Source organism: Choloepus didactylus, chromosome 4 (assembly GCF_015220235.1).
Source record: "Choloepus didactylus isolate mChoDid1 chromosome 4, mChoDid1.pri, whole genome shotgun sequence".
Classification (NCBI taxonomy): domain Eukaryota; kingdom Metazoa; phylum Chordata; class Mammalia; order Pilosa; family Megalonychidae; genus Choloepus; species Choloepus didactylus.
The window spans coordinates 99,969,140-99,988,265 of record NC_051310.1 but is presented as its reverse complement, the minus strand read 5'-3'; the positions used below and the strand labels follow the sequence as shown (position 1 = coordinate 99,988,265).

The window sequence follows — 19,126 nt, the reverse complement described above, 5'->3', positions numbered from 1 at the left end:
ATATACTCATAAGTTAGGTCAAGTTGTGTCTATCCTCCAAACCCCCATCACCCTCAGAATAAAATCCACACTCTACCATAACCCCCTGCTTCTCCCTTCTCCTTGCCTTGCTTATCCTGCTCTAACCACACTGTCCTTGCTGTTTCCTCCACCTGGACTGTTCCTCCTTCGGGCATTCACAGATTGATCCCTAACTGTGTTCAGGTACTGCTCAGGTGTCACCTCCTCGGAGAGCCTCCTTCTCTGCCACCCTTCCCCTTTAGTCTACTTTTTATTCAAAGCTGTTATCACTGTCTGACATTTGCATTCATCCTTCCATCCCAAAACACAAAAGGCCCATTAGGGTGGAAATGTAATTCCATTGTATCAACCAACGTGAGGGCAAGCTGGCACTTAACACTGTCCATTTGTGCTCTCAGGAAAAAAAAAGGCAAAGCCACTTGTTTCATACCAGGTCATTTTATTTTTAAAGTGACAAATGTACAGGTGGAATAAAATTTTAAGCAACACCCTCCAAATTCCATTTACATAAGGAAAGAGCTGAATGTAATTTTGTTCCATCACCATCTAAATAGTAGTTCTCTAGCATAATTTATTAGGAAGTCACAGCACAGAACAGAAACAGAATACCCTGGAGTTGTGGTCCATTTGTAAACTGATTTTCACATAGGCTTAACTGGAAGATTCGGTTTTATGTCCATCCTTCCTGACCAATGGTCAAAAGTGGGCACAGGTGGGGCTCTTTCTATACATATTTTAAACAAATTAAGCCCATCTAAAGAGCTGGGCCCACTACCCTGCAATATTCTCCTGGAACTCAGCCCACCCTGCTGGTTCACCCTACCTGCCATGGATCTGAGCTGCCCTTTGACCCTCCTACTGGGGTCCCTGGTCTGGGTCAAACTCTCAGGAGTACTGTATAGCCAAATAAGGGGGGATCTGACAAGTAGCCTCAGCTTTAACCCAGTAGCTTACACGGTAGCAGTCTTATTTCAAGACTATTGTGTGAAAGAAATGAACAGGATGGCTAAAGGTTGAGGTAATCCTAGGTTCAAATTGCAGTTCACCTGCCAGAGGTACAACAATGACTAGTATCCCTCCAAACAAGCTATAATTTACAGTGAATCTAACAAACTAGTCCATGGTAGAGCCTGGTCAGTGCAGTTCTGACCAAAACAATATTCCGTGAGCAGGAAGCCCTTCATAAGTATGGCTGTGCAACAAGGAGAGGCACAAGCCTTTGGGAGGGAGTTGGAGCTGGGAGAATGAGGTGGAAAACACCAAGTTCTATACCTTTCCAGACCCTCAAGTCATCCAGGATCACTGGTCACATGGGAAGCTGTCTGTGCTATATGGCCAAACCAGCAGCTTCTTCCATGGCTTCTGTTGCTGTACTGAGGCTATGGGGACATGGAAAGGTTTAGTTTTTCTTTACAAGTAAGCACTTTGGTGGGAGAGCATTGCAAAGGTTGTCAACAGAAATGCTTTAAAACTACAAAGAACAAGGTACGAGGTCACAGGCAAACAGTTACATAGGCATGTCATTTAAAACACCAATTTGTCCTCACCACAAGGCTTGGAAGGTTCAGAAAGCTTCCAAGAGAAATGGTCAAACACATTCATACCCCATTCCAACCACTTACGGGCACAGAACAGTAAGCACTAAGTTGGCCCTGCAACTCTGGGACTGCAGCCCACTCTGTGAACCAGGGGACTAAAGAGAGGCACATGGGGCCAGGTCCAATCCACAGATGTGCTTTTATTCTTTAGGAGGATCACCTAGACTTTAGAGTCAAACGTCATGTGGGCAGCCCTGAGACTGAGCCCTCTGGAACTCTGCAATGGGAGAGAGGGAGGGGAAACCACAGACCTAGAGATGGATCAGGATGCCCACTGTGTGGGGAAAGTGCTGCTATCTGAGCTGTGCTTTCCTGGTGGAGTTTACTGAGGGATGACAAAGCCACTAGAAACACAAAGTGTTGGTGCAGTCACTGGCATCTTGAAAGCATATTCTGAAAATGTAAATGAACAGATACCATATGCAGACTAGAAGTGATTTACACTTAAAACATTTAAATATAAATTAAGCTATAACTTAAATTACAACCAAAAAAAAAGAAAGAAAAACCAAAAAGACACTCAGCAATGGAGAATGCTGAACACATACACAGGACACCCCAAACACGAGGCCATTAAAGTGATGCCATTTTCATTGTGCCAACTTTACATTCATCATGTGCTAGTCCGGACAGGCCACGCTGCACCGCACCCGTCATGCTGTCTGGCACTGCACTCCGGCCCGGGGCCCGTCGTCATCCTCCTCGTAGGCCTCCCTGTGCTGGCGCCAGTTCTGCTCACTGGGACTAAATTCCTTCAGCTCCACCTGGTCCATGTCATCCGAGATCCTCACCTTCTGTCGAGGAGGGAGCAAAGCTTCTAGCTGAGGAAGCTTTTCTTGAGAAAGCCAGTGTTTTTCAGGAAAGAGTACCTGTAAAGGTGAGGTATGAGAGACTGGGAATTGTTTTCCGTCTTTCCAATTAGGGCATTTAAGAACATGTTCCACGAGAATAAAACGCAGTGAACTTACTAAAAATTGTATAATCAGGGTTCCTTTTTCCAGGGGGGCTTTGTAGATGGGCATCCCTTCGTTGCGCACACATTTCAGGTCCCCGTGCTTTATCACTTCACCTGCCAAAGGGAAAGGTGAGTTATGAAACAGGTAGACTAAGGGTGGCCTAGAAAGGTCAGTCTCCCGTTTGGGAGAGCTGGCAACAGGCCTAGTATCCTCAGCAGCCAGGCAAAGAAGGGCATAAGCTGTTTCTACTTGGAAAGTGGGTCCCCAATGGGTCGCCCCTGTCAGGGGTACTGTCTGGGTAAAGGGGTGAAGCGAGGGGCTCGGACAGTAGCACACACTCTGGCCCATACTCTGGACAGCTGTGTGCCATGGAAGCAACACACTGGGGCACACAGAGGCTTCTGTACACATGCTTGGCCTCCAGCACATAGGCTGGTTTAAAAAAAGTGAATGAGGAGCCAGAAAACCCAAGTCAGGGTCTGCCTGCCTCTTCGGGAGTGGGTGACAGTCTGCGCCACACTGACTTAGAGGTTGGAGCTGCAAGGGGCCCCGGGAATCCAGCCAGCCCTCCATCTGGTGGGAGAGCCTGCCGGGGGCCACCCTGTGGGTGACAGCCAGCTTCCCAGGTGGGGAGCTCATAACGTGGTTCAGGCTACCGGCCGCTTCGCTGTTGAAAGCGCTCCCTCACCCACTGTGAGCTGGAGGTGGTCTCCTAACACACACCCACCAGTTCTTATATTTACATTCCTTCAAAAGGCATCATGAGAATGTAGACTGGCAGAACACTGAGGTTCTGCCTCGAAGGTTCCTCTCCCCAGTGTTACTTCCCTCCAAGCATGGGGAAGGAAAGGGACAAAAGGGTCTCTGAAAAGGTATGCCCTTCAGCTCATTAAGGAAATGGATGAAGAAGGAGGAAAATATCAGGGAAGTAAATGTGGAGGGTTGTGTGCAGAAAAGGAGAAGATAAAAGCTGAACAGTAATTTATCCAGCAGCCCCCTCTCCTGGGAAAATGGTTTTCCACAGAAGGGGACTATTCAGAAAGTGAAAGCTCTCTTCAAGAGGAACTCTGGAGGTACGGCATAGGCACTGTGTAAAATAAAGCAGGCTGGTCTTTATCCTTGGGGACCATTCACGAGCAGGGCACTGCCTCAGGCCTGGCCGGAGCCTACTGCACCTGCACGGTGGCTGCCCTCAGCCCCAAGGCCCCGAGCTGCTGGGCTTTCTATGTTCTTAGGAGTTTTTTGTTTCAAAGAATTTTTCTGTCTCCTCTGTTCCTGTCCGGTGTCACTTCTTGTTGCTCTCAAGGCTGACTTCCCCACGCTGCCGAGTCCAACTTGCTGGGGGCTGGGAAATTGAGAGACTAACACGAAAAGCTACATGTAAGAGGAGGGCAACGGCTGTGTGTCAGGCTCTTCTGCAAGGTGAATTTCTGACTTTGGTCAGAGGCATCACACTCGCGCATCTCCTAAGTCACTTTTTTTCGTTTATCTCTTGATTCTCAGTAATGCTGAGGACAGCCCTGCGCTCTTTGGCGAGGAAAGCATTTCAACAGTAGAAGAAAGGGGGAAGAAGGGAGAACAGGAAATAAAGGGACAAGAAATAAGCCAAAACGAGAAAAGAAGGGATGAAGGAAAGAAGGGAGAGGCCACACACAAAAAGGATAAATGAGAAAAAAACAAAAAGCAGAGAAACAAAAGGAATCTCCAGCAGAATATTTTGTGGACACCCTGCCCTGCCTCACAACTAAGCAAGGGAATAGGAGTGCTTTGGTGTCCCCTGCTGCTTCCTTCCTTCTGGGCTCCAGCCTCACCACCTTCACCCTGCCCCACAGTGGAACTGCCACTCCAGGGAGTTCCTGGCCAAGGACGAGCATTCCCACGGAAGTTACAGGTGGATGCTACCCAGCTCCGGCTCTGGGAAGGCGAGCATCTGGGCTGAACTGTTTGCAGCAGCACTGTTAGGAAGTCTTGGGCACAAACCGGCTCAGAACCAGTGTTCTAGGGCTCTGTGGAAACGTGATCCTCAAAATTCCCAGCTCAAGTGAGAGGAAATGGGAATCACGAAGAATTTATGGAATGGAACTTCAAGGAAGATGTTTTATATTAAAATCTTCAAGCAAATTTTATCTCTCAAATTTTGCACTGCAGTGCTTTCCCCACAATATTGCTTGTGTGTGTGTGTGTGTGTGTGTGTGTTTGCATATGCACACAGAGCAAATGAAAAAGTAAATGGGATGAAATGTTAACCATAGGCAAATTGGGTGAAGGGGTATATATGTATCCCTTGTACTATTTTTATTTTTACAACTTTTTATAATTTGAAAGTATTTCATATAAAAAGTAAAACAAACTCTAATCAAGGCTTAGATGTATTCCAATTCATATTATGCCCAGAAAAGGAAGCAGCAGAACCAAGAAAAAAAAAGTGGCTGGTTAAGAAAACAAAGCTAGAAGGGGGAAAGCAGGCAGGCAAAGGAAAAGGGCAGGAGCAGACAGAGAAGTGGGGACTCTCAGGCCTAGGTGGTTGGTTGGGGAGGTGTGTGGCAGTGGGCTCTGCTTACCTCACTGGGCTTCAGAGTCTTATCACCAGCTACCACTGCCCGTGGACTGGCTTATCGGCTGGTCCCTCCTGCCCCAGCCCTGAACCGCCCCTCTCTAGTCATAAACCCTCAGCTTGCCCAAGGAAGTTATTCCCTGACCCTGTGACTAGCAAGGGAACTAGGGCAGCACTGCTCACAGCTGAGGTGGGCGAAGGATGCCCGTGGCCACCACACCCCGTCCAGATGTTCTCTGATGTGGACCACTGCCATTCTCTCCATCTTAAGTCCTGCGCTATTCAGAAGCAGCTTCAAGTCAAGTCCCTAAGCTGCCCCCTCCCTTCTTTAACTTGCCTGCCCTCCCCCTCAGCTCCTGCAAGCAGGCACTGTGGTGCCCATGCGGATCCTCGGCTGCAGTGGCCACCAACTCTCCTGGGAGCTGCAAGCCTGGAATCCCCGCAGGACTAGCACATCAAGGGCTCAGGTCCCTGGGGCAGTTCCTTCGGGATCCTGTGGGTATGGGCAGGCAAGGACAGCTCCTGGGGAAGCCTCCCAAGATATGCTGGCAGACAGTCTTTTTTCAGGAAAATTCTATCCTAGTATTCTTCTGCAATGTCTCCCATGTGTAATCGACAACACGGACTAGGGAAGCCTGCAGATGGATCAGCACAGATCACCACTTGATGGGAAAAAACACCACTGATCATCAGCTGGTGGTGTCTTCTTATACAAAAATAATTGTTCAATTCAACTTTAACTGGCAGATCCAGTTAGAACTTTCAACTCCCAAGATTCCTGTTTGAGGCTATACAAGTCCACTCCAGATTTTTTCTAGGAGAAAATAAAAGAAATGCAGAAAACTCTCAGGAGCACCAATCATTAGTGATGACTTTAAATTTAGAGAAAATCAAGTCATAGGAACTTGAGTAACAGAAGTCAAGCTAAAATGGGACACCATTTAAAAATACACAGCATGGCTACAATGGAAATCAACATTACCTGATTTGGATGTAATTACAAGGGTTCGATCATCCAGTGTTTTTATCGTCTTCTTGAAGCCACAAAGGGCTTCAGAAAGCTGAATTTTCATTTTCATGATCAAGTCATGGCCTCGTCTCTGAAAGACACTATGATCCTTCTGATCAAGCACAATTATGACATCACCAGGCTCCAGCTCAGGCTCCTGATCTCCTTCTCCATGAAATAGTATCTTTTGCCCATCTTTCATACCTATGAGACATCAGCCCTTTCTGATTAGCCATTTCTCTTAAAAATCACACTTTTCATAAAACTTCTGAGGAAGGAACACAGAGTCCTTTGAGGGGTTCTAGTCATCAAACTGCCCAAATTTGAGCAGGCAGGGGATGGGAGCAGCAGCTCGGATAAGCAATGAGGTCAAGCTTCCCTTGGCAAACGTGGGTCCTCAGTGAGGCGGGCAGCAAGGAGAGTGGGTAACAGCCAGTGACCCGTTCCACTTCCCACTGCACCCCACCCACCCACCTGCCTCACTGGGAGCCTGAGGTCACCACCCTCTTCCCAGGGCACACACGGTGCCCAGCTCTGGGGACTGACAGGCACAGGACAGCCAGCCCCATCACTCACTATCAAGTGTGTGCACACAGGCCCAGGATTAAGGCACGTTTAAATAAGAATCCCTCTAACAACACGTGTGTTGGTTTGGGTGTTGATCCTTACACTTTTGACCTCGTCTCTAATCTAAGATGCATTTGCTGGACTGGGAAGCCACCAAATAATCAGGAAATATTTTGGAGAACAGCTGAGACTGAAAAAAAAGCCTTAAAATGATGGTGCCGGGCAGTATGAATGGCAGGGGAAGGCACTGTATCAAAAGATCTGGTGCAGCAGAGGGGAGATGTATGGAGAAAAGAAATGTGCAGCTATAAGGACTTATCCCAGGTCTTATGGCCAATGAGCAGTACAAACTAACAGGAAGGATACTCCAAAAGGTCCTAAAGGTATGGTCTAAGAGTGACAGGAGAGGGCAGTGAACCAAAACTGGGGTCAAGTAAGACTTTCAGGGCATTGGAGAACCTTAAAAGGAGGCTGTATTTTTTTTTTTTTTTTTAAATCTCAAGGAAGACCTCAGCAAGAAAACTTTGGCAAGTGACATGGAAGGGAAATAAGGTCAGGGAGGGTCAAGAGAAGATGACCTGGCAACAGGAGGAATTTTTGGAACATCCTAATATTATTGAAATATATGTTGTCATATATCTAAGATGTCCCTTGACATCTAAGCTGTATTGTGTGTCCCACAATTAGCACCCAAGAGGCATTTCCAACAAGCGGGAAGAGTTGGGTTCTGCGTAGCCTCACCTTTCTCAACATGCACCTCAATAATCTTCTTCTCTCGGATCACCTTGGCACCACTGCAACTCTCACAGCGGTCCTTGGGGTTGATGCGCTCACCCTGGCCCTTGCACTCGATGCACACCGTCTGGATCTGCTGCACCATGCCCGGCCCGATCTGCTGGATGTGAATCTGCATCCCCCGGCCCTTGCACAGGGGGCACTTCTCAACAGACCCCTTCTTCCCACCAACACCTGCAGAGGGACAGGAACGTAAGCTGTGTCCCTGCTGAGAGCCATGGCAGATGAGTAATGAGCCATTAAATTGGACATCGGGGTGGGGTTTGAATTCTGATTACTGAAGATCACAAAAAGCAGTGTGGACGAGGCTGGGTAATTCTCACCTATCAGCTGAGATCCTGGTCTGAGTTCAAACATTTGTGTTTATGGCTGGGCCAAGCCAAATTCACTACTTTAGTTTCACCAAGTATGTCCTCTTTCTTTCACCCCAGGGTGGGGAAACACTCATCCCTACATGAGAATGAGCAGGCCGGCACTGGGGAGAAGTGGAGAACACAAGGCCTGTCAATAGGCTTCTTGGTTCAACCAATCCCCTGTGGGACAACGTGGGCCCAGGGTCAACAGCTTGAACTTTTCTTGAAAAATCTGATTTTAAAAAATAACATTATATAATTACACTAATTATGTAATTATGATTACATTTAAGTCAGCAAACTATGGCCAGTTGCCCGGTTTTGTAAATAAAAGTTTTACTGGAATGCCGGCACGTTCCTTTACACATTATCTATGGTTGCTTAAGGGCTACAAACGGCAGAGCTGAGTATTTGCCACAGAGACTGGATGGCCCACAAAATCTACAATGTTTACTATCTGACCCTTTACAGAGAAAGTCTGCTGACCCCTGGGTTAGGTGAACTCTCCAGATTTTTAAATTTTTAAGACAACTGTCCACACATTAAATTTCAGCCCAAATAAAACATTCCTCAGGCAAAAGGATTTGGCCTTCAGACCACCTGCCTTGTAATCTCTGTTTGACCTTCACAAAGAAGATAAATTATTGTCCTCTGAATTGCAAAACAACCAGACTTGTTTTCAGATCAAAGAGAACAAAACTATGAGATTCATTTAAAAATTAATTTTTACCTTCACATTTCTCACAAATTACATTTTTCTGAAGGGCCAGTTTCTTTGTGACTCCATTATATAAGTCTTCAAGAGTTACAGACAGCTGATGTACAACATTCTTGCCTTACCAAAAACAAAACAAAACAAAAAAACAATTGTTAAAGCTGTATTAAATATCCCACTGGATTAAATGCCACCCACATGATGTTTAGGCACAGGCAGTCTCTAGAGGTGAGAAGCTTGCCTAGGGGAAGCAAGGCTTCCAGGACAACCCACCCGGCCTTCTGGCCCTCAGCCAAGGTCAAGAACTAAGACCCTCTCTAGCCATGAGGTAGCAGTTCAATCATTTATAGATGTCATCAAGAAGACGTTCCACCTTTATTTTCTGAGAACAAATCTGAGGACAGGATGATCACCTAACTGAGTAAACCAACGGCAATGTTAACTGATCAAACTGGTTAACTAAGTGCTCCCCAAGAAAGGAGCCCCTCCTCCTGGATGAACTCCTGAGAACCCAATTCTCTGAACCCTTAACTGGAACTCTTCCTTGGGCATACAGCTTTCTGCTTTCTGAAAAACACCCCTCTTTCATAATCTGTGGCCAAGTGGGGCTCTCTCATCTGCTGAACGGTGTTCCTGCACTAAAGGCAGTGGGCATCTGGTCATCAGGTGGGAGCTGGTTGCTCGGGCGCGGTGCCAGTCTGTCAGGACTGACGCACTGCAACCTCACTGCCGCCCGGGGGCTCTCACAGTCACCGCAGCCAGCTGTCCTCGTTTATTGGCTGTCATCTTTGAGAGATGACTTAATTAAGGGCGTGAAGTTGTTCATCTGCAGACAGTGAGAGAGCTGGGCAAGAAAAGACCCCAGGTTTTAAGCACACACCCACACTGTCTATTACATGAACAGGCAAAATACCCCGGCAACGGGGGAAGGATTTTTCCCTCATAAAAGCTTTGTGTTTTTCAGGACACCGTGTTCACAGAATTGACACCCAAGCTCTCTGAAGCCCAAAGTCAATTATAATGTGACAAGTAAAAGCCTCATTTATCCAGGGGCCTCTCATTGACCAAAATCACACTTCTGTAAACCCCACTGCAGAGCTTATTTGTCCTGATTTTACCCAGAATTGTAGCTAAGCTTGGTTTTGAGGTCCAAAGCAGATTATCAATGGTAAATTGGACAGGGGTAAAGGGATATCCACTGACACCCATCAGAGGTGACAGCTCATAATCTGGAAGGAGGTAAGATGTGGAAAAATTACAAAGAACAAACCCCAGAACTCAAAAACCAGAACAGCCTGCAACCATTCAGCTAGGGGCTACTGGGGCCTCACCCACCTCTTGGGGATGAAGCTGCTATCCATACTGCATTCTGAAAACAGAGGCAGGTAATTTTACAAAGATTTTAAGACATAAACAATTCAATTCTGTTACCTAGAAAATCTCCTGAGCAGGCTGGGTAAACAAGGCTTCACTGAACGTGGCAGAGTATCGACCACCGACCTGCAGCCCCGGTCCTGGATGGGGTAACAGGAACGGGAGGGAGGCGCAAGCTCTCAGGAGAGGCTTCTCTAAGTAACAGCCAGCAGAGGTGCCACTTATGTCCCCAAGAACACTCAGATGCCTGACCCCAGTGATATAATAAAAAGGACAAGATGAACTTGACTTTCTTCCTCTCTGCCTACCCACTCTCCTCGCTCCTTTATACCTGTGTTGAGTGGAGCCTGGAGGGTGTCGGGTAATTGTTGCAGATGTTAAGAGATTCAGGGTGGCCTGGATACTAGGCAAGTGATGAGCTATTTAAAGCTCATGATCCTAAAACATGACAAATGTGCCCTTTTAGAGTATGATCCATCCTGATCCCAACAGCATGGACAACTCTGGAAACTATAAAACTTGCTTACATTTCTTTAAAAGCATTTACCTCTTCTCTCTCTAGCCATCCGTCCTCCACCACCAAAGAACATGTCGAAGATGTCCATGGGTGAAGAGAAGCTGGTACCCCCCAAGCCGCCTTCTTTAATTGCCTGCTCCCCGCCCTGGTCATAAATGTCCCTTTTCTTTGGATCTGAAAGCACTTCATATGCCTGGGATATGAGTTTAAACTTGAAAAAGAAAAAAGGAGAGAGAGATTAAAAAGAGAGAGAGGTTGGAGTTGTTTTATTAAGCAAACCGACCATATGTTTACCCATACAGAGCCATTACTGTACCCAGCCCCCAAACTAGCTGGTCATACGCATTCTCAGTCTGGAGCCTTATTTTTTCATTTATTTCCCTTGAAAAGTGGGAAACACAAGGCAAAAAATTATTAAGGACCTGGTGGCAGGGACACTGTCAAGAGTAAGGGAGAGAAAGCAGCAGGAAAGGAAGTTTCTCCCTACCCTGGCTGCACCCACAGGAAGAAGGCGGTTGGGCTCCGACGCAGTGAGACCAGCCGGACCTCCTCGACAGCCTGAGGATGCCCAGCGCCCCCAGGTGCCATCACTGCCTCTCCCAGCTCAAGGGGACTGCTAGTAGTTTCCTACTGTGAAATGCAACCACAGATATCCTGTGAGCACCTAACCACATGCCCAACAGTGTGCAAAGCTGTACTCCTGATCTTCCCCCGAAATCCTGCCCTTCCACAGATTCCCCCGTATTTCAGTCAGTGGGTAACACTAAAACTATTTCTTCTCTCTCTCACATCTCATCTGTCAACAAATCCTCTTGGCTCTCCAGTACCCTGAGACAGGCACACTACCCCTTGCATGGCATTCCTACCAAAAATGCATCACTGGAATCCAACTGTAAGAAAACAATCAGAAAACCCAAATTGAGGATGTTCTGCAAAACTGGCCTGGACTCTTCAAAAGTGCCAATGTTGCAACAGACAAGATTAAAGGAGACTAAAAGAAAGGAAAACAAAATGCAAAGTGTGATCCTGGATTGGATCCTCCATTGAGGAGAAAATGGCTACAAAGGACAGTATTGGAACAACTGGAGAAATGTGAATCTTTTTCATTATTAAACTTCTTGAATTTGATAATTGTACTATGGTTATGTACGAGTGTGTCCTCATCCCTAGGAGAAACATGCTGAAGTATTTAGGGCTGAAAGGTTATGATGTATTGCTACTTACTCTCAAAAGGTTTAGCAACTAACGATGAGAACGATAATGGATAAAGCCAACAAGGGAACATAGCTACAACTGGTAAAACTAGGTGAAGGATATACAGGGGTTCATTGTATCACTCTCATCTTCTCTGTAGGTATGGAAGTTTTTTAATCAGGACACTAACATACCCCAAATCTATCCCTAACCCTAACCCATGCCCACCCTGGTCAAAGCCATCATCTCTTGCCCGGCTTACTGTAGTAGTCTCCTCACTGGTTTCCCATCTTCCATCCTCACCTCAGCTTTCAGTCTGTTCTCCTCACGGCAGCCAGAGCAAGCCTGTGAGTCATGTCAATCGTCTGCCCCCGACCCTCCAATGTGGTCACCTCACTCAGAGTAAAAGCCAGTCAGTCCTTACTACTTTGGGCTCCTCCTGCACACACCATCCCTCCCACCTTCTGCCCCACCTTCACTGGCCCCCTTGCCAGTCCTCAAGACCCAGGCATGCACCTGTCCTCGGCCTGCTAGGAACTCCCCTTTCCTCTTTCAAGCCTTTGCTCAAATGCTCCCTTTTCAGGGAGGCCTCCCCAGCAACCCTGTTTTAAAATTGCAAGCATATCTCGCAGAACACTGCCCTTCTCTGATTTATGCTTCTCTCCTTTTTGTGGTAAAATGCATATAACATAAAATTTACCATTTAAATCATTTTTAAATGCTCAATCCAGTGGTTTTTAAAGTATATTCACAATGTGCAACTATCACCACTATTTAGTTCCAGAACTTTCTCATCACCCCAAAAGGAAAACCCACACCTATTAAGCAGTCTCCTCCTATTCTGCCCTCTCCCCGGGCAACCACTAATCTGCTTTCTATAGATTTGCCGGTTCTGAATATTTAGCATAAATGGAATCATATAACATGTGGCCTTTTGCATCTGGCTTCTTTGATCTAGCATAATGTTTTTGAGGTTCATTCATGTTGTGGCTGGATCAGTCATACTTTATTTTTCTCCAAAGCACTAATCACCTTCTAACATACCATATCATTTATTGCTTATGTTATATCTCCCCATTGCAATATAAGCTCCTTGAGGACAGGAGTTTTGCCAGCTTTGTACACTGCTGTATCCCTGAGCCCCCAAACTATGCCTGGCACATAGATGGCAGTTGGTAAATATGTGTTAAATGAATGAGTTGATTCTGGGAATTCAGAAGAGTTAGGGTCTTGGTTCTCATGGGGCTACAGTTTAGTCAGAGACAGATGTATATATAAATATCCTATGAATGCAGTTGATGCCATAAAACATAGAGAATGTTCAAAGTGACATAAAGATACAAATATGGAAACTACTAAGAAATGCTATCTTCTCTCTTGTACAGATCTCTGATCCAGTAGCCAAAAACTAGGCAATTAAAAAAAAGTCTTAAAGGGACATCAGAATCATACAAAAGGTGGCTAGAGCTATGTTAATTCTCATATCATTTCTGCAAAGAAGTAGGTATCATTGACTTCCTATCCCTTTCCACAGCAGAAAAATTGAGGTGTAGAGGCCAAGTTGCAGGTATGGACAATCAGAAAGCAAGGAGGCCAGGCTGCCCTAGAGAGGTTCCCAGGCCTGTCTGTAGTTCAGGTTCCCAGGCCTATCTGTAGTTCCAGGAATAGATAAATATGCTGCCTGAGAATGTCCACTAAAAATGCTCACCAAATACCCTAGATACCCACAAGACTCTTAGACTTAAAGGAATTAATGATTAATCTAAGAATGGAAAAGGATGTCTGGTAAGGTGGTGACTTCCCTGTCACTCAGGACACTCGACTGGAGGTCAGATCTAATGTGGGAAAGGGTCTGTGACTATCTGTTGAGGGTCCATCCCACCTCTGGAGTCCTGGCACTTCAAAGCCTGACTCAGCTCCTTGCCTCTCCCCCTTTCTCACAGTTGGAACTTGGTGCTCTGTCCAGCTCGCCTTTCAGACTGTGATAATCCGTCACAGAACCTTAATGAGATCATTATGCAGCTGGAAAAAAATGGCTTTGAAGACTACGTAGCAACCTGAAAAAGTACTTGTGATAAAATATTAAGTGAAGAGAGAGAGAAAAAAAAAACATGTATAATCATCTTGGAAAAGGCCTGAAAAAGCAGCACAATGACAAGGGTTAGGGGGATGTGTATTTGGTGGGTTTTCCTCTATATTCTGACATTTTCTGCAACGTTATGCTATCTTTTATGATTTCTTAACTTGAAAATGTATTATTCAAACTAAAAGTTACAGTGAAATCAGCCAAAAGACCAAACTCATCTCAAAAGCTGGTTCAAGAAGTAGCCAAGTATCTGTCCCCCTCACTGCTCCTGAAAGGGACTAATCTTGATGAACTGCTACCTTTGCATCTTGCAGGAAACCAGCCGTACATGAGCTGAGAGAAGTACAGACTCCACACAGAGCACCTGACAACAAATACAGGCTGCCCCCAATGCTTAGCAACACAGGACAACACAGCCAAAAACAAAGACTGGCACTCAAGCAGTCTTCTCAGTTGTCCGGGAGCAAGGAGAGAAAGGACTGCCTTATCTATTTTTGAAGAGACATTAATAATACAGTGACAAACTTAGGAAGAAGAAAAAACTAAAAAGGTTCCACCTGCAACAGACAAAGTGAACAAGAACAACACCCAGATTTGCACGAGAAAGAAAAGCCCTGCACAGTGCACCTGGCACACAGTAGGACCAGAACAGGAGGGGTTTGGTGAATGAATGAATGAATGAGCCCCTTGGGGGAATTTGACAGTAGAGTTTCCATAAACTGTGTCCCTAGTCACCTCTGCCTCTTTGATTTACAATTCAAATTTCCACTGATCTCCCAGTTCCCCTCCCTTCACCACAACACTTTTCCTTCTGACCTGTGCCTTCTACAAGGCTCTCTCCTCCCCCCAAATGGAAATTCTGAAAGTGCATTTCTTCTTATGACATCCCTCTTTTCTCATGCATTCAGCCAAACATTTTAGCACCTACACTGCACAGCCAGACACAGCGCACATTTGTGAGCAACCTATGAGTCAGAAGAACCTCCTGGAAGATGTTCTAGCTGAAAACTAAAGTGTTTCCCCCCTTCATGGAGGATGGGAAGAAGAGTATTCTTGGCAGTGGGCACATCACAGAACCTACCTAAGCTGAGAGAGACCTGCCAAACCTCACTTACCACCAAGAGTCTCATTTTATGTGACACTAATTCAGTGGCTGGTTATAAATATTAGTTTAAAACAAACCAAACCACCTGCTCAGACTGGTGTATACAGGGTGAAAACTACACAAATGTCATACAGGTCAAATTCAATTAAAAAAAAAAAGCTTCAGAGTAACAAAAGCATACACATCTCAAAGTATTCATACAGCCATGAACTTAACTGAATGCTATGAGGTTTGACCTGAAACTAGGGTCAGAAGGCTTTCTCACGTGTTGCCTTGAGCCAGTCTGCTGAAACATGGAATCAGAAGCTTAGAAGTGGGAGTCTCAGAAACAAAACTACAATGAATTTAGGGAGCATGTCTATAAATCACCAACGCCATGTAGAAAGTCAGTTAATTTAAAGGCTACAGTAAGCCACCTAAATATAGATAAGAAAGAACAGCAGTGAGTAACAGACAAATGGTCTTACAGGAAAGCATTTTAAACTTGTGACAGCCACATTTGGCACATGTGGCTAAATATAAACATTCTATCACTGCTGCCACCAGACTAACCTTCCTTAAGCAGCTTTCTCCAGCTTGGAATAACTAATGTAGACAGGTATTTTGACACCAGCATCTTCTCCACTGGTTTAAATGCTAGTCCAACATCTGTGGCTTCAGAAGAGGCCAGGTGTCATTATTATTAGCTACTACAATGGCTCCACTTCCCAAAGCCCATTTGAGACATCCAAAATTTTATACAAAATCGCAAGAAGTGAAGGGAGGAGTGGGAAGGACAAGCTTTTCTTGTAATGCCTGATCCTGAAAATAACCTATTCAGGTAGCTCAAGAGTCTCCTTGGGGATAAAAGTTAGGCTGTCTCTGTCCCTCTGAAACCGCTAAAAACGTTTAACTTAAGTCTGTTACTCAGAGCATTTTCATCCAAATATAGGTACTCAGGTTCAGTTGTGGGTCATTTGTCACAGAAAACCTGAAATATGCATGTAAGAGGATGTGCCAGGTTGCAGATCTTTGTGACCCTGTTTAAAAAAGAAAATGTAATTATTCAACATCTGACAACTTTTATCAGCTCAGGTAGGAGACAGAAACCCAGACCAAATCCAGTCAGTCATTCTCAACGAGGGACACTGGGTTTGTCCACTAGCTCAGATTAAATGAACTGGTCCCTAAGGTTTATGCATCAGCAATGAACATGAGCACAGAAATAATTCAATTCCGGTCGTTCCCAGCCAAGCACACAATCTCTGGTCGTGCGTTCCTCGGTTTCCTTGTTTACTGGCTGCCCCTCACAACCCGGGCGCCTGCAGACTCTATGAGAATTGGACTCCCCCGTTTTAGTTCTAGAGCTTCCGGGGGGCTCTGGCACACACGGTAGGGGCTCCATAAACACTCGTGGAGAAAATGGAAGAATGAATGGGCTGTGCAGGGGCTCCCGAGGGGTCCAAGTCCCTCAGGCCCCAGCCCACCCCCGATCCTCCCCGGGGTGGGGCTGGGGCTCAGCGAGGCGCCCCTCGGCCTCCGGTCCGAGCCATCCCAGGCCCCGCTGCGGGCTGCGCGGCGCCTGGCGACCGCCTCACCAACCAACGCGGCTCAGGTTCCCTGCCGCCTTCAATAATTCGCAACGCCCGTCCGCCGGGACTGAATAATTCACGGCGGGCGCCGCAGGGAGCCGCGCACGGCCCTCACCTTCTCGCCCTCATCCGGGTTTTTGTCCGGGTGGAACTTGAGCGCCAGCTTCCGATAGGCCTTCTTGATCTCCTCCGGGGAGGCGCTGGGCTTCACCCCTAGGATGTCATAGTACTCGGTCTCCTTCACCATCTTGGCTCTGCGGGACGGGGCCGGGCGAGGCTGGTCAGCGCGCCCTGGACGCCCCCGCCTGGCGCCTCGCCCGTCCGCCCGCCCGTCCGCCCGTCCGTCACGGGCACCAACACGGGCGCCGCGACCCGGAGCGCCCCCCTGCCCGTCCGACCTCCACGCCCGGCTATGCCGCACTCGAGCCGCCGGCTCCTCCGCGGCGGGTTTTATTCGGCGCCGGCGGAAGGTTCCACAAGGAGACAGTGACGCCACAAAGGCCCAGCAGCTTCGCGGGGGTTCCGGTGGCGGTTGGACCGCCCGGCCGGGCGCGGCCAGCTCACCTGTCATCCTCCTCGGGTTCTTGCTCTTCCGGCCGCCCGTCCGATTCCCCCGAACTCCAGTTCGGACCGCCGCCCCGGGCCATGTTTGAGGTTTTCGGAGGTGGCTTTGGCGTGGAGGGCGCCTTCCGACGACCGTCCCGCCGCCCCGGGGCTGCCCCCTTGCCCTTCCGTGAGTCCGCGGGGCAGGCCGGCTCGTGGATCCAGCGGTCTGGAGAGCAGCGCCGACGGGCACCCTGCACAGAGGGGCTGGACTGGGGGAGCTCCGTCCTGCGCTCCCCACCCGGCCTCACTTCGGGGGTGTGGCCGCCCTCTGTTTGGTCATGGCCTGGATGCGCCCTAAGGCCTGCCTCGGTTGGTTGCAATTTTGTGGGGGTTGGAGTGGGTAGGGGCCCTCTACCGTGATGAGGCCCTGTTCCCCGAGTCCTCGCAGCTGTTGGCGCTCGGGGCATCTCTAAAGGCCGGGGTGAACCTAAGCCCTTCGGGTTGGGAACAGTGGTCTTCCTCTGGCCCAGATGTGGACAGGGGCCTCTCCACTGCCCACAACTGGGAACCCCTGAAGTCCCCCAAGGTGGGCAGTGACGTTCCACAGATGTAAGCAGTGACGCCCCTCAGAGGTGAGCAGCGACGTCTGCTAGTCTCCTAAGGGTGGGCAGTACCCCACCTTCTTCCAGAGGTGGGAAGTCACCACCTCCCCTGTTGCACCAACCACCAAGGCTGGACCTGGCCCGAAGGCCCAGTGTTGCCTACACGAGGTAGGACGGCTGCGGGGCTTACGGCCCTGGATGGGTCGCCCAGAATGCTGCCTGGGAGGAGGGTCCATTAACAGATCCCCGACTTCCCTAGGCTGTGCCCAGCTCCCGGTGAGTGACCAAGGAAGCAGGAGCACAACCGGCCGCGAAGGGTGGGCGTGGAAAGCTGGCAACGGCGCTATCGGAGAACGGCAGGCCCCTGTGCCCCAGCCGGGCCTCAGCTTCTGCCGGTGGAACACTGTCAGGGAGGGGGCGCCACTGCTTACCTCTCTGGGATTTCTTGGCCTTGTTTTAGGTTCTGTAGTTCGAACAGTCACCACTCCTCCTCCACTTGTTTATTAGGGGTAGGAAACGTCCTTTAAGAAAAATTCAGTCGCCCATCTTTGCTCTTAAGGACATTGCTTTTTTCCTCTGAATCATGGCCCTGTAGGGCAGTAACCTTCGGGCAGAGGAAAAAGCTCAAAACAGGAGATCGGGAATCTTGGATTCAATGCCCAGATCTTATTAACTATCTGCACCTTAGCCTCTCTGAGCTTGTTTCTTCATCAAAAGGACATGGTCATTGCCGCCTGCCTGCTTGCCTCATAGGCCTCCTGCAAGGATCAGATGGGATGATAACTGTGACGGCACCCAGCATGGTGGGTCTCGAACCTGGCACTCATAGGGATCACCTGGGGAGCTTCTAAAAATTCCTATGCCCAGGTTGCATCCCAAAGCAATTACATCAGAGCCTCTGGAGGGAAACCAGGCATTGATATTTTTTAAAGCTTTCCAGATGATTTTAGTGCCAGAGCTGAGAACCACTGCCCAGTACCACATGCCTATTCAGGTCCGATACTCTGGACCAGTGACATTGGCAGGAAGAGCATGTGTGAGAGGGGGCTGGCTTAAAGGTGGAGCCGCAGAGGCATACATGGATAACAGAGTGAAGTCTGGGACCATCAAGACTGGATTCAAAACCCAGCACTGCCACTTCTGGCTGTGTGACTTTGAGTAGGTGACTTAACCATACTGAGCCTCAGTTACCCCAGCCTTTGGATGGAGATGCTATTAATAGTAGCTTCATATGACCTTATTGTGAAGATTAAAAGATAGGACTTGTCAGGCACCTGGTATATAGTCCCAATACCCGTCGATGCATTATTTCTTTTGTCTAAGCTAAAGAAGCCTTTGATGATTTAGTATACTGTTTTCCAGAATTATACATGGAAGGATTTGAGGCTTTACACAGACATTCCTTACTTTATCACTTGTGTTCATTTTCATGGTTACTTTTTCCTTGTTGCAATCTTTACTGCAAGTGATGTTGGTTTTCAGGTCAAAGTAGGAAATGTAGTAGAGTTTCCTTTTTATTTAGGTACTCGTACCTCTCAGGTAGTACAAGTAGTGTAGGTGGTA

At 47.7% G+C, this 19,126-nt stretch overlaps 1 protein-coding gene across 2 annotated transcripts; it reads right to left on the bottom strand.

The window, feature by feature from the left end:
* Nucleotides 1–440: 440 nt before the first annotated feature.
* Nucleotides 441–17,206, bottom strand: DNAJA4 (DnaJ heat shock protein family (Hsp40) member A4). 2 transcript variants are annotated; one of them, XM_037833276.1, is made up of 8 exons: nucleotides 16,980–17,206; nucleotides 16,531–16,669; nucleotides 10,490–10,670; nucleotides 8,584–8,688; nucleotides 7,447–7,674; nucleotides 6,112–6,342; nucleotides 2,588–2,688; nucleotides 441–2,488 (listed from the first exon to the last, which is right to left on the bottom strand). In XM_037833276.1, exons 1-8 carry the CDS (start codon nucleotides 17,060–17,062, stop codon nucleotides 2,273–2,275), a joined length of 1,284 nt encoding a protein of 427 aa, XP_037689204.1. In that variant the 5' UTR covers nucleotides 17,063–17,206; the 3' UTR covers nucleotides 441–2,272. The 2 variants fall into 2 exon arrangements, with proteins under 2 accessions (XP_037689204.1, XP_037689205.1); XM_037833277.1 differs by lacking the exon at nucleotides 16,980–17,206 and adding an exon at nucleotides 16,814–16,883.
* Between the last annotated feature and the right edge of the window lie 1,920 nt (nucleotides 17,207–19,126).